Raw genomic sequence first — 21,894 nt, forward strand, 5'->3', positions numbered from 1 at the left:
GAGATCGTGACCTGGCTGAAGTCGGACGCTTAACCGACTGCGCCACCCAGGCGCCCCTGAAGGACTCATTTTTTAAAATAGAATTCTGTAGAATTAAATAGCACAAACATTTTTCTTTTAAGTAGGCTAGGCAGTTTCTGGTAATACTTCAAGCTATTTTGTCTCGCCAAAGCAAACTGCAATCTTATCCAAACAGATAAAACATGCTTAACAAGCCCTGGTTAGTGCTGTCAAAAGCCAGATGCTTTGAAAGGGGTGTTAGGAGGGGAAAGCTGGTCAGAGTTGTTACCAATTTAAAGAAAATAGAATTTTCAGATTACTGGACCTGTATCGATTCCATATTTTGGGTCATTGTACCATGGTGGAGACCATCTCTGGGACAAGCCATCCGGAGAAAATAAAGATAGAATTTGGTAATTACTCAGTGAATTTGATAGATGTGGCTGACCAGTCTGTAGGCTTAAAACTTCTTACTTCCTCTGTAGATAGGCAGGAGCTTAAATTACTAATGACCTCCTTGGCCTGCCTGCTTTCATTGCTGAATCAATGAAGCAAAGATAAAATAAGACTATGACTCAAGCTGTCACACAGCGAGTGAAAGAATGAGCAATGTCTTCGGAGTCACACGGTCACATCCACATCTTGGTCTTGCTAGCCGTTGTGATCTTGGGCAATTCGGTTAACATTTTGGAGACTCTGTTTCCTCACCTGTGAAATAACACCTACCTCACACATAAATAATAAGAGGATTAAAAGATAATGAAAAGTATGTCACTCAGTTTTGTTTCCCATTTCCTTCTGCAACAGAGATTTACTTATCATACAACAAACAAAGGGCAAGGAGACATTCTTTGATATTTTTGCTTAGCAGTGCAGAACTTGAATTTATGCCGGTGTTGGAGATTACTGCCTTTCAAGGAAGTAGAAACATCAAAAATGTTTTTATTTTGTCAAGCAACAAAGTAAGATTTGGCATTATTTTCGGATCCCAAAAGTAGTACATTGTGTCTTCAAGGAAGTCCAACGATAAAAGAAATAAAGGGAAGAGTGGTCAGAGAATAGTATGATGGCCCATTGATCTATAATGGCATCAAGTATCCTTCAAAGCATCAGGACCTTCCTCTAAGTTACCTGGCTTAAGTCATAGACATTGTAAAATACTCTGGTTTACAAATACTATTTTTTTGCCCTTCATGTAAGTTAAGATGATTGAACTAAAGGAGGCCTCTTAGAAGATCATTTTGAAACTACGGTAAAAATGAGGACATATCTTATAGCCTACATAGTTTGTGATTTCAACTCTGTGAGTGGCACAACCTCGTCAGGGGTCAAGGTAAGACTGAGTTCTAATTTTATACACAGTCCTGACAGCAATGAGTTTTTCTTTACTTTCTTAAGCTTTCTCCCTTATTATCAAAATATTATGCTTGTTTCACAAAATAGAGATAGGAAAAAAATAAATAAGTTACTCATAATCCCATGATCAAGATATAATTACTGTTAATATTAGTGTAAGCCTTCCAAATATTTTCTGTATGTATGCCAGTATACAAGAGTGTATACAGTAGTTGAATATACCTATGATTTACAAAATAATGTTTAAGATTATTTAACTCCATTTTCACCTTAGTATGCCATAACAATTGAATGCTATTAAATATTTTTCTATAATATTATATTAATAATTACTTAGTATTATACTGCATGGAAGTACCAAAAAAATTTTAATCAGCATCTTATTTTAAGACTTTCACACTGTTTTAAATTGTTTTCTATAACTTTTTTCCTTAATGAGAGGAAGAATTCATACTTTTTACAGTCTTCATTATTTTCACAAATTTATAATATCCAATGATTATCTTAAAGAGTTTTGCAAATATCGGTAGAGCCATCATGATCACCATCATCATCATTGCCATCATCATCATCATCATCTCCTTACCCTGAGGCACCAAATGTAGACATAAAAACATTCAAAGAACCATGAAATATGCCTATGAAAAACATCTATAAAATGGCTATTTCAATTTATACACATATTATAACTACAGATGTGTTGATGTATATTATGAGCGATGCATCTCCATACATAACACAGCGTCTCTGCACACAGCTACAGGTGTGCATAGATATAGATATATGAGAGTTCAGATGGCAGTTTACTTCAAGAGGGCAAGTTCCATTCAGCTTCCTAGGTTTCACATCCCAGCTCTATAATTTTCTACATGGGTAACTTGGAGCAAGTTACTTAATTTCCATGTGTTTCCATCTTTTCATAAGGTTGCTGAGAGGATTAAATTAGATTTCACGTGTACACATTTAGCACTGTGTCTGATAAGGCACCAAAAAATGGTAACTATAAATACATCCTTCCTATAAAAGTTCCAAGGGACTTTAGGTAATTCAGAGCGTGAAAGCAGATCATGAAATGAAAGGGGCGCCATACTTGAAACCCAATAAAAGTGGAATATAATTTTATTTTTTCCACTTAATGACTATTTACTTTGGGGGAGTCAATGAACATATTTGGGCATTTTTGAGTTTAAAGTAAACTAGATGGGGAGGTGGATCCAGTAACTTCTTGAAGGCTTTCCACCTTATAGACCTATATTTTATTTGACTTGTGCTGGTAGTCATAACTCTGGAAGGCTAGCACTGAAGTACTGGAATGCGTGATAGTGATGAGCTAAAGTGGGATCTCATGATATGATTCGTCAATAAAGCTTGAAATTTAAAGATAAGCACCTAGGGAATGGATTATAACAGGAGACACAAGGTTGTTTATTATTTTTAAGACCGACTTTTGCTGTAACACTTTATGGAACATCTTATCGCCTATTAATAGCATGCTTAATTGTATCACAATAATTTCTTTAAAATGCAGTCTACCATCCAGATGGCCAACCGACACATGAAAAAATGCTCAATGTCACTCATCATTAGGGGAATACAAATCCAAACCACTATGAAACACCACCTCACACCTGTCAGAATGGCTAACATTAACAACTCAGGCAACAACAGATGTTGGCCAGGATGCAGAAAAAGAGGGTCTCTATTGCAATGCTGGTGAGAACAAACTGGTGCAGCCACTCTGGAAGACAGTATGGAGGTTCCTCAAAAAATTAAAAATAGAACTACCCTATGACCCAGCAATTGCTCTCCTAGGTATTTATCCAAGGCATACACACGCTGTTTCAAAGGGGCACATGCACCCCAATGTTTATAGTAGCACTATCCACAATAGCCTAATGTGGAAAGAGCCCAAATGTCAATCAATCGATGAATGAATAAAGAAGATGTGGTATATATATACAATGGAGTATTACTCGGCAACCAAAAAGAATGAAATCTTGCCATTTGCAACTATGTGGTTGGAGCTAGACGGTAAGTCAATCAGAGAAAGACAAATATATGACTTCACTCATATGAGGACTTTAAGATACAAAACAGATGAACATAAGGGAAGGGAAACAAAAATAATATAAAAACAGGGAGGGGGACAAAACATAAGAGATTCTTAAATATGGAGAACAAACAGAGGGTTGCTGGAGGGGTTGAGGGAAGAAGGATGGACTAAATGGGTAAGGGGCATTAAGGAATCTACTCCTGAAATCATTGTTGCACTATATGCTAACTAACTTGGATGTAAATTTAAAAAATAAATTAAATAAAGAAAAAGAAAAAAATAAAATATTCAGGCACTGGAATAATAAAAACAAACAAACAAAAAATGCAGCCAACCTTTCTTTGAGTGAGGGCTGTTAGGAATGGAATCGTGCTAAGGATTTGTGACATTCAAAAACTACTTCTGATCAACAATTCCAGGTGTCTGTGTACACATCCGCAGGCAAATGGAGTAAAAAACATTATGCCTTGGAAGCATCATTAAAGCTCCTTGATTTTTATGACCATTACTTTGGTATCAACTATCCACTCCCCAAACTGGGTAGGTTCAAATTCCATGTCATTGTCTTTACTTTTGCTTATAGACCTTGCTTCGATTTCTTTCTGTATATGTGATTTAAATGAGTTACTGAAGGGGTTCGGTTAGCCCAGGAAGCAATAATTTGTACCTCAAAGATGGTTCTTGACTGTAGAAAATAAAGTATTTATGAGAGGTTCAACTAGTGTGAATCATTTTTTATTCTTTTAACAGGTTCCTGTTAAAATAGCTGCATTGGGGGTGTCTGAGGGGCTCACTCGGTTAGGCATCCAACTTAGGCTCAAGTCATGATCTCACTGTTCATAGTTTGAGCCCCACATCAGGGTCTGTGGTGACAGCTCAGAGCCTGGAGCCTGCTTTGGATTCTGTGTCTCCCTCTCTCTCTGGCCCTCTCCCACTTGTGCTCTCTCTCAAAAATAAATAAACATTAAGAAAAATTAAAATAGCTGCATTGCACATTAGATTTAACTGGATGAATTTTCCAGGGGCACCTAGGTGGCTCAGCTGGTTAAGCAGACTACCTTGGTTTTGTCTCAGGTCATGATCTCATGGTTCTTTGGTGAGATGGAGCCCCATGACGGGCACTGTGCTGACAGCGCGGTGCCTGCTTGGGATTTCTCTCTCCCTCTCTCACTGCCCCTCCCAGCTTACTCTCTCTCTTTCTCAAAAATACATACATAAATAAATAAGTAAACAAACAAATAAATAAACATAAAAAATAATAACTGGATGAATTTTTCAGAGCACACAACTTTTTTCTGTACCATATTTGTATAACACCAGTAACCTTTTTAAACATTTTTTATTATGTTTATTTATTTTGAGAGAGAGAGAGAGAAAGAGAGAGCACAAGTGGGAGAGGGGCAGAGAGAAAGAGAGACAGAATCCAAAGCAGGCTCCAGACTCTGAGCTACCAGCACAGAGCCTGATGTGGAGCTCAAACTCCTGAGTATGAGATCATGACCTGAGCCGAAGTCGGATGCTCAACCGACTGAGCCACTCAGGCGTCCCCACCAGTAACCTTCTTCAGAGTTGCCAAAGATTTATGTAAACTGCTGAAAATTGTCTCTCCAGCTGTTTATAGTGCATTTGAGTTTGGAAGATAAGAATGTGACACAGGTTAAAAAAAAAAAAAACACTTGGAGGAAATAGATAATTTGAATGTGCTAGTAGTAGATCTTTATATAGGAAGATACACATAGTCTATCTTGGATTAATTTTCTATCTTAAAAAACAGAAGTTATGATTTTAATAATGTTGCAGAACATACCAAATCATGACTTAAGTTTTATAACATATGTAGATCAGTTTTTAGAATTTCTGACAGTGACAAAACTTTTTCTTTTTCCCTTGGGGACATTAAAGCATACTCCTTACCATGTCTTTGCTCCCTTTTACTCCACTCTGTGCAGTTTTTTCTTTTTTTTTTTTTTTAAGTTTATTTATTTTTGAGAGAGAGGAAGACAGACAGAGCATGAGTGGGGGAGGGGCAGAGAGAGAGAGGGAGACACAGAATCCAAAGCAGGCTCCAGGCTCTGAGTTGTCAGCACAGAGCCTGATGCGGGGCTTGAACTCAAGAACTGTGAGATCATGACCTGAGCCGAAGTCAGATGCTTAACTGACTGAGCCACCCAGGCGCCCCTGTGCAGTTTTTTTCTTAGAGGAGGTAAAAGGGACCATAAAAAGCCACCTCCAAGAGTTTATTCCTCTAGTTCCTGAGTCTCACTGCATTATTACAGTGCAGGTGCTATATACAGATACACTAAATTTACCTGTAATCTATTACTGTCCTTATATCAAAAGTCAAGGAAAGATCTGATAACAACCATCAACAATCTTACACTGTTCTTGAAAAATGTAGCCTTGAAAATTATATGAAATGCATTTAAAAAATAACTGAAAAGAAGCATGTAGTTTAGGAAAAATCAAACTAGATATAAGTATCTCTAATGACTATGGGAAGTAATCCAATGTAAAATCATCAGTGCAATTTACAAAAGGAATTATTCCACATTTGAAGTGCTAATGAATACTAATCTTTACTGGTGCTGATTTGTTTTTGATTGTCTTAGAAATATTTGTTTCCATCCACTAGTATTAACCTGTATTAATTCCAGACAATATAATTACAAGCCAAGTGACTTGGTTTATTTCAAACTTTAAAAAAAGTACCTTTCTTTTTAATCAAACAGTACTTTTTCTGACCTACATGAAATTGATGCCAAATGATATACATGTATACATACACAGATACAATATAAATTAATATACATTGTACCTGAGTTGCTTAAAGATGATTAAATTTGACTTTATTTCCTCAAGACTTTGTTAAGAAATACAGGAATCATCAGGATACCTGGGTGGCTCAGTGGGTTAAGTGTTCAACTCTTGATTTTGGCTCAGATCATGATCTCGCAATTCATTAGTTCAAGCTCTACACTTCTGTCTCTCCCTCGCTCTCTGCCCCTTCCCCGCTGGCACGCGTGCTCTCTCTCTCTTAAAATAAATAAAAAATAAACTTAAAAAAAAAGTAGAGGAAATATCAATGTTGAAAAGGAAATTGAGGTCAGAAATAATTGATATCCACAGCTTTTTTCCTCTACTGCCTTGGAAAGATATTTGCTCTTAATAGAGGCTATATGTTCTTGAAATACTAATTAAAATACTGACCATAGAGATTGCTTTTAAAACACATTTTCCTGAAATTACAATCCTATATCTCTTTTATAGAAATGAGTTCATTATATGTCTTGATGAATCTCAAACATACTGGAAATTATTTGATACCTTTCAAAGTTTTTGACTAGTCTTAATATAAAATACAATATGAATGTTTTTAAATAAATCATTTTCGGGGCGCTTGGGTGGCTCAGTCTGTTGAGCCGCCGACTTCGGCTCAGGTCACGATCTCGCTGTCCGTGAGTTCGAGCCCCGCGTCAGGCTCTGGGCTGATGGCTCAGAGCCTGGAGCCTGCTTCCGATTCTGTGTCTCCCTCTCTCTCTGCCCCTCCCCCGTTCATGCTCTGTCTCTCTCTGTCTCAAAAATAAATAAACGTTAAAAAAAAAATTTAAATAAATCATTTTCTTAGCAGTAATGCACCCAAGGTATTTTCAGAATTTAGCACATGTCAATAGGTTACTTCAGCTACAACCAAAACCATATTGATACAATTAATGCTGCTTAATAATGGGTACTGATTATTTTCAGTGCAACTACAAGATACCATGTCAATGTTATGATGGTCTTAAAGTTTTCAGAAAGTCTGCTTATACATGAAAGGATCACAATGTATTTGAGGAGGAAGCAAATTCCATTTCTGGTGCAGAAGCCATAATGATCAAATATGGTTGTTCTTATTTCTTAGATCTAGTTGCCATTCCTGACTTTGAATCTGGAGCCATGGAAAATTGGGGCCTCATCACATATCAAAAAACATCACTGCTCTTTGATCCCAAGACCTCTTCTGCTTCTGATAGACTGTGGGTCACCAAAGTCATAGCCCATGAACTAGCACACCAGGTACCTGCCACTCATGACTTTCTTTTACTATCAGGCCAAAAAAAGCATTGTTTCAGACACCAGCTGTCTTCCTGAAACAACATAAAATTATATCATTTTACCTTTAGAGGGGACCTTGAAGACTTTCAAACCAAACATATATGTCAAGTAGCAGAGTTCTCAATCTCTAGACTGTGAGACTCACAAAGGAGTGTTGTCACAGGAGAAGTGGCCACTGTGTCCTCTAAAACTCTTCATGACAAAGCCTTCAAATATCTTTTACTAAAGAAGGTAGGGACTAAGCCGATATATGGGGTACAGAATTAGAAACTCTACAAATAGAAATTTCTATTAAAAATATTTCTCCTTAGTACCATGGCATTCCAATCTAGGGCAAAATCAAACCCCCTCAGTTTGAACATGTCATTGTATGGCCACAAAGAAGTACTTCACATCCAAGTACTCATAGGGTGCTGACCCTAGACACTACCCTAGACATTACTTAACTCTCTAAATTTCAGTGTCTTCATCTATAAAATTAAATTAATAGTAGTTCCTGCTTCTTGGAACTGTTGTTAAGAATTACAGGTAAGTGTCTGTACCTGCCATATAGCAGACCATCAGTCAGTGTTAGTTATTAATGATGACAACAGTGATCTCTGCTACTGCTACAATTTCTTGCAGGCTAAGATTTCCAAGGCCCATCTATCAACACTGTATGAGATACAAATATGAAACTATAAAACTAGCTATATAGATATCAGAGACTATTTCTACTCTATTCATTTCTGAAAGTCCCTAGTAGCACAGTGAATTATTAAGGGCCCCCAAATTCTCTCTCACCAAGTAGACAAATATCATTTTATTATAGAAGCTAGTAATATCTTATTAATTTTTAACTTTATCCTTTATCATTATTATAATGATAAGTTGGATTTTATTTAAACAGTAAACTAAAAATCCAATTACATAGGAGCCGTGCTCAGCATTGTACTTTAAGAACATATGTGCGGCTTATTCTGGTTTAGAATTTCCCCACTGGCCCATCTTAGGGGTTTTGATCAGTAATCACTGGTAGCTCTAAAGCACTTGACTGAATCTGGGGATTTCTAATTTTTCTACTGAATGTTCATAGAGGAGTGGTTGGAGAACTCTATCTCTGAGGCTCCCCTAGGCCTTCCTTTAATAACTTCTGTTTCATGGAGACACAGATTCTAGGGCTGAAGCACCAGACAGCATTGGAATTTTTGTCTTGACTATTTTGTATCCCAGTTGATCTCCATATGATCATTTACTCTGACAAAGACTCCCAATGCCAACTGAGTGAGTCAGGGGTCCATAGCATGGCATATAAAGCCCCCAAGATGAAGCCCTTCTCCACCTTTCCAGCCTCATCTCTTGTCAATACCCTAAGTGTTAGCCATCCCAGACTACCTGCCGTTTCCTAAACATGCTAGGTTGTGTTGATCCTTTATGCTTTTTCTTCTGCTACTTGATCTGCCTAGAGTACACATTACTTGCAACATACCTGAAGACCCCTTGCAAGACTCAGGAAATGAGTCATTTCCTAACTAACTTACACACTCTCCCAGCAGAACTGAGTTTTAACTCCTGGAATCTTCTCTATCCCTTGTACAGACACTGATCATAGCGCCATAATGCTTGATTGCATTTATCTGTCTAACCATTGACCTCCATCATTTGTATTGAGGCAGAAGATATATTATATACATCTTTATATTTCTAACATATGGCATGTTGCCAAATAATGTAGTAGGTTCTCTAAAGATATTTATTGAATGAGTGAATGAATAAACCACTCTTATTAACTGGTAAAGTTACCATAATCAGCTCAACTTGTATTTCTCTTACTCATCAATTCTCAAATTAAGAAAACACCTCCATCCATTCTCACAGATGACTTCAGGAAGATCAGTGCCCACTTGTAAAATGATCTGAGAGTTATTAGAAAAGAAATAGAACTTAAACAGTTTCTAGAAGCTACATTCTGTTCTATAATTTTAAGAAGGCTCTTCTGAATCTTGGAATCCTTTTGTTTAATTTCCTATCCTTCTGGAGATTGCAATTCTAAAACAGATAAACTACATGGACAGTATTATGCATATAGGCTAAATAAAATATAAAAGTACATGAAAAAGTAGTAACACTTAAAACTGGTGTTACAGATCAAATATAGGTCAAGGGTAAATTTCTATTTAGATTTCTTTATGGCATCCTTTTAATTTTATTTATATATATTTAAAATCTCAGAACTTTATTCACTTTAGTGTCCAAGTTAATCCCTGGAGGGAAGTCAGAGCAAAAGTTAACAACTAAATGTCCTCATCAGTAATACTGTGTAACAATCTGAGAGTCCTAAACAAAATCTTATGATTCTTAAGTACCTGCTACTTAATGTAATGAGGTGACTTTGCCAAAGATATTTTGGCTTATATTTCCCCAAAGCCCATAAATCAAGGATGAGGTGAGATTGTAATAAGTGTGTAAGAAATAAAAACTACCCCACAAAATGTTTTATTTTCTTCCTTAATATTAAATCTAATAGACAGGAAATGTTGGGAGGATAAAATGGAAGCTGGAGAGTTGGTGGCAATAAGGACACAAAAAAAAGTGAAGCAAGAAGCAAAAATGTGTTGGTGAGAAGAGAAGGCACAGAAATCAGTACAAGGAAGCTGTACAGAGTGAAAAGAGTAACAGAGAGGAAAGGACTTAACTACTGAAAGAAGTAAGTTACCACACATTGCATTTTTTGCTACAGTTAGTAATATTTATATTTGTTTAATTTCTAATAACATTGAGTCTTTGCCTCCTAGTGGTTTGGCAACCTGGTTACAATGAAATGATGGAATGATATTTGGTTCAATGAAGGTTTTGCAACATACATGGAACTCATCTCACTTAATGCTACATATCCAAAGCTATAATTTGTAAGTTTACAATTTTGTATGTCATACCTTACATACAGTTCAGCCCATAACATAAATCCCTCACCCAAAAATCTATGGACAGAAAACTGAAATAGCACAAATATACAGCTGAGTATGTGGGGTAAGAGGAAAGAATATCACTGTCCATATCCAATGATATAGGACAAGAGAGTGCCCATGGCTACAGAGTCTGTACAGAGTTCTTGGCATATAACCTGAAAATTAAGCATAATTTGGGCACACTCCTCCAGAATTTTCAAAAGGCCTATTCACTTCCCCAAAATTTAAGAAAAGATTGTTTTCAGACATGTCTTTTTCCTTAGGCATAAGAAGTGTAAACACTACATATCAAGTTGGTTTGTGATGGTTAATTAGCTCTTTGGGATAGGCATTTGGCCCAGTATAGTATAGACAAATATGGATTCAGAGTATCTTCTTATCTGCTATGTTTTGAATCCTTGGTGAAATCCCAAATATTCATATATTCTCACTTGTAAAACACACGTAATGCATCTACTTTGCAGGGTGTTGAAAGGATCACAAATGATGAATGTAAGGTCCTGACATATAGCAAGTGTTTCACTAAATAGGAACCATTTTATTTTTGTATCCAAAGGTTTGGTACATGGTAAACATTCAAATAATGTCTGAAGGAGTGTTATATTTACACTTTTATGAAGTAGAGAACCGGTAAAAGGGGGATATGTAAGGGGAAAGAAACTTAAAATCAATCGTAAGGAATATTGATTGAATACTTCTAAGAATATCGTACTAAGCCTATTGTGTTTTCTGTTGCTTTGAAAGTTTCAAATTGAAAGTGACAAAATTTTCTTCCCTATTTAGGATGATGCTTTTTTGGATGTTTGTTTTGGAGTGATTGAACAAGATTCATGAAATTCATCCTTTCCTATCTCCAATCAGGCAGAAACTCCTATTTAAATACAGGAAATGTTTAATGCAGTTTCCTATGAGAAGGTAGTAATTGCTGTGGGCAAGTGGAAGCTCTGCTTTTAGGAGAAATATAATGAGAGTCATGAAACCAGCAGTTGAAGTTACTGCTTCCAGGTTACTGCCACTAGTTACACTTTTCTTTTATTTGATGTTCATTTTTCAGACATTACACATGTTCCATAAAATTTAAGCTTTCTTTAAAAATACATCATACTACTTTTTTTCTTTATCTTCTTGTTTTGTTTTCCTCCCTTCCTTCCTCCCTCCCTCCCTCCCTCCCTTCTTTCCTTCCTTCCTTCTTTCCTTCCTTTCCTTCCTTTCTTTCTTTTCTTTCTTTCTTTCTTTCTTTCTTTCAGGGAGCTTGTATTTCAAATATTCTCAAGGATCTCCTGAGTAAGGAGAAATTCCAGGAAGGAATTATTCACTACTTAAAGAAGTTCAGTTATGGAAATGCCAAAAATGATGATTTGTGGAGCAGTTTGTCAAATGTAAGTCATATACTGAGTAACAGCAGACTGTTGTTAAGCCTAAAATGTAACAGGCTAATTATGAACGTTTATAAATAGTTACATTGTCAGTCAACCAATATTTATTCCACTTTCCACATTGTCTAGGTCAATAGAAAGCAGCACCTTCCTTGTTCCTCTGGCACCACACTAAACTAGGGTGTCACACTGGGTTAGTCACAGTATTTGGTATTTGGCCTCCTTCTCTGTGGTTCCCTTCTATGAAAATTCTTTAATGACTTTGTAATTCCATTTTTTATTATTTATTTTGAGAGAGAAAGAGAGAGAGAATGAGTCAGGGAGGGGCAGAGAGAAAGGGAGAGAGAGAATCCGCGCTGTCAGTGCAGATCCTGACTCAGGGATTGATCTCACAACTGTGAGATCATGACCTGAGCCGAAGCTAAGAGTTGAATGCTCAACTGACTGAGTCACCCAGGCACCTCTGACTTTTTAATTCCTACCATAAATACCTAATCTTCTCTGCCCAAGTTTTAAGGTTGAACTCTGCTTGCTCGACTTTATTGTCCAGTATGCATTCTCCATTGAGCGAGACACATTTTCTCCCTCATAAGAAGAAATCCTGCTTAATCCCTATGTTATCATGTCTTCGTTTCTAGTGCCCTTGCTACCTGAACTGCACTTTCTTCTTTCCAAGAATTCAAATGCCATCCATCTTTTGAGTTCTAGCTGAGATTTTACCTCCTCCTTATAGACTACTCCAGCCCTCATTGCTTTGCCTTTCTCCTAAATACCTAGAAGTACATTTATGAATCTGTTCCGTAAAGTGACATTCTCTTTTATTAGTTTATAATGGCTTAAATATAACAATGATAATAATAATAATAATTGCTTAAGAGCAAGAATTGTATCTATTTTTTAATGCCATGCACTAGTGATTAATAAAAAGTTGATCATTGATTCAAGAAATCTTGGTGTCTGTCATTGAGATTCATGTAATATAATAGGCAAGACAAAAAATAAAACATGCAGTCAACTCAGATGATTCTAATAATTATTAAAGTATTCTTAAATGTTCAACTGTAAGTAAAATAATCTTTAATAGAAGTATTGTACTGGCAGAGCTCATGGATACAGGTCGAAAAACTCTAAGCCATTGTAGACAGAAGAGGTCCTCTCTTCCTTATAAACACTTATGTCCTGGGGACAGTAATAATACTGTTAAGTATTTGCATAGCACTTAACAGTTTAAAGAGATATTTCAAATACATAATCTCACTTAATATTTTTTTTGCCCTTATAAAGTCTGGACCCTCATGGTCTAATGATTTATGTGTGTGGTCAAAGGAACAAAGTCAAGTCATTAAACATTTTTTCAAAGTAGCTCAAAGCTTTTACTCACATTTCTTGAAAATTATAAAAGGGACCAAAATACACAGTCCTTACTAGTACCTGTAACAATGCTCTTTATCCATTTACACCACCTCCTGCTGATAATCTAGATGTTCTCTCCACAGTTCCTCCTAAACTTCTCAACCAGCCACACATTGCTTTTCTCTCCCATCTTTTTCCTCCTTCTTTTCCTTTGCAGTGTGTGTGTGTGTGTGTGTGTGTGTGTGTGTGTGTAGACATAAACCTTGTCTTTTTTCAACAACAAACAATCTCTCTTTGGGTGCATAAGGGTGTAGGAGGGCAGGAGGGAGATTAAAGGAGAAATTTGGCCAACAATTTCAGGATTCTTTTAGGCCAACTGTGAATATTTCTATGTTAATTTTTGTCGTATCATGCTTATCAGCCATCTCAAGAAGGTAAGGTAGGCTTTCTTATCCCATTTTTACAGGTTGGAAAAGTAATACCAAGGGAGAAATTGGTGCCAGGTCACATATACACCAAGCAATGATGGAGTCAGTATTTAACATCTGTCTTCCCACTCTAAGTCCAGTATTCATCCTCTCAATTACAACACAGCTCCTTCCCAGTTATCAGGAATGTCTCGCTTTTAACCTTCCCCTAAATGTCCTCAGTTCTAGTTGACCACTTCCTCATGCCAAATGAAACTGTGGTATGAAACTGAAAAATTCCTGAAAATATCTTACTTAGCTTTGTGTCACATAACATCAATTCTAATACATGTCATAGCAACTTGGGAGTTAGAGGCATCCTTTGTTGTTATTTTTCATAAACTTTTTTAATGGCATTTGATAGCCTCACTGTGTGTGTGTGTGTGTGTGTGTATGATTTTTCCATTTATAGTTCCTTTTAAGCACTAACTCCTGGTTATTTAAAGGTTGATTGACAAGTTGTTGATTTCCTTGGGTCTCATTTTAATTTGGAATTCAAAATTAATATGCATTCTCTATATGCTACTGTGGTAGTCATTGGGAATGCTCAGGTAAACAAAGGCATTCCCCCTCCTCAGTCAAGGAATTTGTGATATGATAGGAGAAGGTTAATACTAGACTCAGTTGCCGAAATGCTAAATAGGGGCATGAGTAGCATGCACAATAAAAGAATTAAGTAGGACCTCCCGAGGGGGAAAAGAAGCTCAACTGACTGAGCCTCCCAGGCACTCCTACAGTGTACTTCTTTAGAAAACTTAAAATACATAGATATATTTAAAGCTTATGTATATGTATACATAAACATAAAGTTTACATATAACTTTATGTATACATAAACATAAAGTTTTATATATATTTCATTGGCCTAGATAGACATGGTAAGGAACATAGCAATTCATGAAAATTTTTTAAAAAAGCATCTTCACAGTGACCATAGGAAATCTGCAAGAATTACTCTTTTTGTTTTATGTATGTAAGTAACTTTTGTTACTTGGGACTATCAGTACCCACATGACCATGCTCTTTCATTCTTGTTTTATAGAGTTGTTTAGGTAATTTTACATCTGGTGGATTTTGTTATTCTGGTTCCAAGATGACAAGCTGCACAGTAAGTATATAGAAGCTTACAGAGAAGAGACCTGCATCACGTGACCCGAAGTGAGTGTGTGGAGTAGCCCAACTGTCCCTTTAAATAACTGGAAAGGAAGAGAGACTCCACAATTTTCCTTGAAACAAAGCTGACTGAAAAAATAATGTTCAGGCCATTTAGGGGGATGATGCTATTACTACTCTATTTTTGTTGTTATAATTCAGCTTTCCCACAACCCCACTGCTAGCTAAAAATATCTCAGCTCAGAATTCCTCTGCGTGGTTAGTGCCACATTGGCATCCTCTAGGCTCAGAAAAATGCCAAACCAAATATGTTAGGTTTGGAAATATAGTCAGCGGTTTTCTTGAGGCTCTTTTTGTTTACTTCTGGAAAGTTATTGGAACACTGTAGTAGAGCAGAAAGAAAAGTAACCATGAAAAAAAAAGGAGAACTCTTTTTTAAATGAGTCATGGTAATCCCATAAATTGTAGTTTTTAAAGGAGGATTCAGCATAATCCAGGGATCAGAAATCCTTATGAGAAGCTAGGAAACTGGAGGTTTTGTTCTCCATTCAATAGATATCTATTTTTGTAGTATTGTTCTTTTGGAATATTTAAAGCTCCCCTAAAGATAGACATTTCTTTCCTAAACATCCCCATTGTACCGTTATTAAAATGGAGAGGTGGGTTTTTTTTTCTGTTATTGTCTTTTTTTTCAGGGTGGGAGGTTGAAATGGAGCAGGAGAGAGGCTCCAGTCTCAAGTTCCTGTGGGACTTTGCTACCAGATGTCAACCTTCTCCCACATATCTATCTCCTTCAGTTCACTTGCAGAGAGCAGGCCTGGGGTAGGCAGCCCTGATCCAGTTCCCGCCCTGAGACTGCAGCCTGAGGTCTCCCCTCCTCCTCCATAAGCCTTGTTTCTGGCAGCCAAGGAAATCTGCATTTCTGATCTCTTTGGTTTCTCTCCTCCATTACCAAAGTCACTTGTCATTTCAGCTTGCCTTTCTGGGGGAAGATGTGGAGGTCAAGGAGATGATGACTACGTGGACTCTGCAGAGAGGAATTCCCCTCATTGTGACTGGACAAAAAGGACGTTCACTCAGGCTCCAATAGATAGGTTTTCTGAGCAGGGTTTTCAAAGATGACCCAGAATGGAGGGCCCTACAGGAAAGGTGTCTGCTTTTCTTCTAGTGGTCTAGTTCACCTCCTCTCAGTTTGCTCCTTGTTTCATTAGCTTTCTTTCAGTTTCTGTGGCAACTTTGTGGATGCTATTTCTACCCCAGAATCAGAGGCCTGGACTAACCTTGATAACAGATTTAAAGAGCTTGGGGTGTGACCCAGTCTGTGTTGTTGTACAGCTGTGTTCCTAGTAATTCTGCAGCAGCCACTCAGTTCTGATGCAGACGGTGGTCAGTTATATTTGTTATAATATGTCTTACTCTTTCAGTACTAGATTTCTGGGGCCTAATCATTTGGTGACTAGCCCAAACCTAGGAAGTGTGAGGACAGCTATACATCTCCTCAGAAGAGAAAATATCTTCCCTATGCAATGAATTAGATTCCTGTGAATCTTGTGAATTAAACCTCCTGTGGCCTTTTGTTTTTTGGTAATTGACTATAAACAGGATGTCTTAAAACATGATGTTCTCAGTAATAATGAAAGTAAATTCAATTAACCATACTATCATCTTGCTCACCAGCCAATCTTGAGAAACCTTGGTAAAGGCTTTACTAAAATCAAGAAATACAACACTGGCCACATTTCTCTGATCTATTAGTTCTATCCTTAAGATGAATGAGGTTAATTTTAAATGAAATAATATAAGTGGCTCTGTACTGGGTCTTACGATTGTTCTTCTTTCTAAGGATGTATTTGTCTAATAACAATTCTAGAATTTTTCTCAGAATCAGAAGCAAATTCAAGGTGTTTAACACATAGAATATAATGTTTTTCCTTTTGTTTTGTCTGTTGCCTGTTTCCAATTCAACAGCAACTTTTATGTCACTTCTCTATGTACACATCATTTCATTTTTCTATATGTCCTTCTGAAGTCTGAACCTCAGAGAGCTTAAACAATTTCTAGCTTGACAACATAGCCTGCGAAATTTAATGTTTGATTCATTATTGGGAAAGCAGGATTCACACTCCTGTAACTTATCAAAATGTCACAAGAGACTTCAATAATGAGGGTGGCCCAGAATAACAAATATCTACAACAATGATCTGTATTTTTCCTCCATTTGAGGCAGTATTCAGATTACTTATAAAATTATTACCCTCCAATTCATGCCTATCCAAACTCATGAAATGCTACTCTCCTCTTTTTCACTCCCAGATAGTTTTATCTGAAAAAAACTCCCTTTCCTTCTGGAGCCAAGATCAATCCAGATCATTCTATTAAGGCTTGGCAATATCTGTGTGTCTACTTTTACTTTTTTGTGTAAATTTTTTTATTGCTTTGTTAATTATTGGTACTTTGTGGGTTAGCAGGTAGATTATCCCTTCTGATCCTTTACTAGATAAAGTCTGTGTATGTCATTTGTTTCATTGTTTTATATTTTTCTGAAGATTAATAGGCACGTCTTCAATTATTCTTCTTGTTTTATACCTGTCAATATTTCCAAGCACAAGATTTTACATGTGCAAGAATACTATAGCTAACTAATATGGCCTGATGTGATAGAGGAAATGAATTTTAAAACCTGCTAGAGAGCCAGAAAAAAATAGCTGATTTCTGTTATTTGCCATAGTGGGACCATTGAAAAGTAACTAAGGCTTTTTCTTCTAATCCATTCTGTTTTTCTGTCCTTCGGACCTGGCTAATCAGCAGGTCCTAGATTGTGGCATTGCTGACCACGAACAGTCACTTGGCAGTGGAGGAGTTGGGTGTGGGTAGCTCTGTTGAACAAAAGGATATGGAAATCATACAAAGTCAGATCTTTATCTCTTAGGCTTTTCCTGAAGCTTTTCTTCAGTTATTTGAATTAATAACAGGCTGTCAGAGTTTTTGGAAATGTGAAGGAAGATTGGATTTTTTTTCTCTTCCTTAGAAGTAAGCAGTCAACAGAACTTATGATATGAGATTTGGATAGCAAATAGCACAAGTAAATGTGACAGAGCTCAACTAGGTGTATATTGCTGCACCTTTATAATCATATGGAAGAATTTTTACATACCCAAGGATCCACAAGTCTTAGCCTATAAAATGTATAAGGCCACTGATAGTGTGAAAGATGGGCCATTAGGTGACTTTTACAGCCAATCTGAGTCTGACAATGTGAAAATTAAAATGGCCATTCATTTAGTCTGTAGCAGTCTTTATTTTCTAGGTATCTTTGACATATTCCATTGACCTACTCCACAATTCCTCTAATGCGATTCATGGACACATTCTAAAATCAAGGACAGGTAATGAACTAATTAGCCAAATAGGTGTTTCCGTTCTGAAATTAAACATGTTCTCAGCTATTTGGAGGAAAGATACTGTAAGTAAATCTAATAATAAAACATATATGTTTGGAGAAATTTTCATTTATCCATATAAGTTGCTAAAAGAAGTCTTTAGCTAGAAAGTTTGAATTTTCTATTCAGTGGGAATTCTTCTTATACTTTTAGCATTTAGAGATAAGTTGGTATTTATATCAAGAAATAATGGCTTTCTATCTTATATCTCTTAGTAGCTACTAATTAAGCTCTTATGCCACAACACAAAAATATGTATGAAAACAAAGCATGCACTTTAGAACAAATTGGCCCTGGATTCAAATCCTCACTCCATCACGTATTAGATGTGTGACCTTCAAAAAATTTCTTTACTTGTTCTGAGCTTCAATTTTCTCATCTTATTTTGAATGAGGACCAGGTCCCACAAAACTATTGAGAGAATATGATAATGTTATTTCACATGTAGTATAATGTCTGTCATATTAAAAATACATAATAAAAAATTTTTAAGTTTATTTATTTTGAGAAAGAGAGAGTATACATGCTCATGCAAGTTGGGGAGGGCAGAGAGAGTGAGAAAGAATCCCAAGCAGGCTCTGCACTGTCAACACAGACCCTGATGTGGGGCTTGAACCCACTAACCGCAAAATCGTGACCTGAGCTGAAATCAAGAGTTAGGTGCTCAACTAACTGGGCCATGCAGGTGCCCCATAACATAATTTTAATTTCTCTTTTGAACACCTTACTGAAATGTGAGAGGGTTTCCATCATTATGTCATGTTCAACCTGGAATCCTTATTTCACCCAAAATAAGGACTGGACAAATGGATCACCTACTTACATATACATATTTCAATGACCGATAACTAAACTCTGAGACAAGGCCACAAATAAATCAAGTCAAATTCCAATCACGTTTATCATATAGTTAACTGGGCCTCTTAGACCTGCATAGACTGCTTTTGAGAACAAATTTAGCAGTCCTTTTCCTATGAATGAACTTATTTGTTAATTTAATAAGACTATAATTCACACACACACAAAACCGTCCAGTAGACTATGAAAATGAACATCACCATGACTTTTCCAAAACTTTGTCTTCCCACTGATTAATTAGTAATAGCATGAGAACTAACAATTTTGGAGATGTTCCTGGTACGTATGTTGTTAATAAAATGGCTAATGCCAATTTCCTCCTCCTAGATACTCTGGATTTATCTGAAACTACCAGTTAGGTGAAATTCAGTGTGGACTCAAATGGCTACTACATTGTTCACTATGAGGGGCATGGATGGGACCAACTCATGGAACCAACTCTAACCTGCATCAGAACCACATGCTTCGCAAACCTAAGGACAGAGTAGGTCTGATTCATGATGCATTTCAGCTGGTAAATTTCAGCAAAATTTCATATGATTTCATAGCAAGTAACTGATTCATAATCAAATATGCTAGATTTCAAAATCAAATATTCAGTGTTGGTCATTCATATGAGATAGATCTGAAGGTCAAATACTTGGCCAAAGCCTACCTACTGATAAGGTGTTTTGACCCATACAGTGTTTAAAAATATAACACAACATTTTATTTATTTATTTATTTATTTATTTTTAATTTTTTTTAATGTTTGTTTTTGAGAGAGACAGAGAGAGAGGCAGAGAGAGACAGAGACACAGAATCTGAAGTGGGCTCCAGGCTCTGAGCTGTCAGCACAGAGCCTGATGCAGGGCTTGAACTCATGAGCTGTGAGATCATAACCTGAGCTAAAATCTGACGCTTAACCAACTGACCCACCCAGACGCCCCTAATCCAACATTTTAAAATGTGGGGAAATTTACATACAAATCCTGACTTCTGAAGTCTCTTTTATAAGTGAAAAGATTTGGTAACTGTGGACCTTCATTCCTACAAAGAGGAAGGTGCAGTGGACACATCCTTCCTGAAGCCAGGCCTTCACTGTCCCATGCACCAAGGTCCCAAACTGTACACAAGTGGCCTGCTTCACTCACTTAGGGTGGACCCTCTAAGCATTTAAGCTTTTGACTCTAGATTTAAAATTTGTTTATGTGAGTAGCTTGCTGTTTCACAAAATACCTATGTAATCTGTTGAACAAAAAGTATAATATAGTCTTTACTTTTATGATTTTAAAAGTTAAATCTAGTACAAATCCATTCATCACTTCGCACATTGAAGAAATCAATATGAAATTGAAAGGGAAGTGAAGGAGGAATTGGCTACTTGTGTTTATTCCTCTTCAGACTTTCCTGGAAAGACAAAGTATTTTCTTTCTTTTCCCATTTATCATCAGCAGAATAATACATAGAATAAACCAGGTCATAAAACCACCAATGGGGAAAAAATTTGGAGTATTGTGCATTGTAAGCTTTTCCTGTTCTGAGAATTACTATACTCAGTTTATTCAGTGTGACATATTATTTCCTTTCAGATGTTTATTTAGGTCAAAGTGAGTGAGAGTAACCAGCAGGATACCTCTCAGGAGAAGCTTCTCCATACAGCAGAATTTCTAGTTAGGAGAAACAGAGAGATTGAGAGCTTAATCCTCAACCCCACAGGTTTTAGGAACATAGTGGTAGCAGGGCGCATTGGAGGCCAGGATTGGGAAAAACAGCATTCCACATCTAAGCAGATACAGGGTAGACTAGATGAGAAGTAGGCTATGATTCACTGAAGGAGGTTTATCTGCTCAAAGGAGAAACTCTGACTAGATGGCAGAGTAGATTAAAAATTTAAGAATAGGAAGACTGAAGAATATCGATAGTTTAGTCAATGAAAGCCAATTTTTCAAGTAATTGCCAAGTCTTCTTTGCTGTTTCTAGCCTATACATGTATGCGTTGTCTAAATTTAGCAAAAGGAACCCTACAGTTATCAGTGGAAAACAATCAGTGGAAAAACAATAATAAGATTTGGGTGACAGATTAATGAAGTTAATTAAGAGTACAAATTTTGGGTTAAAATGGATGGGTTCAAGTACTACCTCTTTAATTATTGTTTGACCTTAGGCAAATTATCTAAACTTTTTAAGACTACGTTTTTTAGTTTTTAAAACTTCTCTAGTATTTTAAAATTCCAATTTTAAGTAATAATATCTAATAGAAAGTGTTGCTTTAAGGATTGCATAAAATAACACCAATAAAGCACAAAACGCAGTACCTGCTGAGTAACTGTTAATGTTAGCAATATTAGTATTATCTAATGTAAATTGTTTCAAAGATCATTTGTTGAATAAGAAGAAGTGAGAACACAGAAATGCATTGCAAATAATGCAAAGGTGGAAAACAGCAGAATGTAAATTTATGTATTATTATGTTTGCAACTACATAGAAAAAGTAGTAGCTAAAAAGGGGGGGGGGGGGGGGGAGGAAATATTCCAAAGTGCTATTAGTGAATGTGTAGGGTAGTGAAACTATGAGTCTTGTTCCTCTCCTCTCTAACTTACAACTGTCTCATAATTTTCTTATATTAATTTTATAATAAAATTAATTCAATATGGAAGCGATTTAAAACTCTCATAATATTTTTACTTGCAAAAAATATTTTTATTTACTGCCTTCCCTCAGTAATATTTATCTTGTTCTTGTCTGCTTTATCAAATACCTATTTAAGAGTTAAAAGAAGTAATCAATGATCATATTTAGTTTGAAGACAGAATTTGACCAAAGAATGGATATTTGTTTTAATTGTTTTTTTA

At 36.3% G+C, this 21,894-nt stretch overlaps 1 protein-coding gene across 1 annotated transcript in view; it reads left to right on the top strand.

The window, feature by feature from the left end:
- The window catches only part of ERAP2 (endoplasmic reticulum aminopeptidase 2), a 40,393-nt gene that overhangs the window by 9,464 nt on the left and 9,035 nt on the right, over window positions 1-21,894 (top strand). Inside the window, 13 exon segments of the mRNA XM_049648896.1 lie at window positions 968-1,018; window positions 1,224-1,333; window positions 3,829-3,949; window positions 7,311-7,465; window positions 10,279-10,392; window positions 11,236-11,367; window positions 11,700-11,831; window positions 14,691-14,756; window positions 15,735-15,910; window positions 18,069-18,100; window positions 18,103-18,147; window positions 19,387-19,490; window positions 19,493-19,573. Coding sequence (XP_049504853.1) covers window positions 968-1,018; window positions 1,224-1,333; window positions 3,829-3,949; window positions 7,311-7,465; window positions 10,279-10,392; window positions 11,236-11,367; window positions 11,700-11,831; window positions 14,691-14,756; window positions 15,735-15,910; window positions 18,069-18,100; window positions 18,103-18,147; window positions 19,387-19,490; window positions 19,493-19,573 — 1,319 coding nt within the window.

Source organism: Panthera uncia, assembly GCF_023721935.1.
Source record: "Panthera uncia isolate 11264 chromosome A1 unlocalized genomic scaffold, Puncia_PCG_1.0 HiC_scaffold_17, whole genome shotgun sequence".
Taxonomy (NCBI): Eukaryota; Metazoa; Chordata; class Mammalia; order Carnivora; family Felidae; genus Panthera; species Panthera uncia.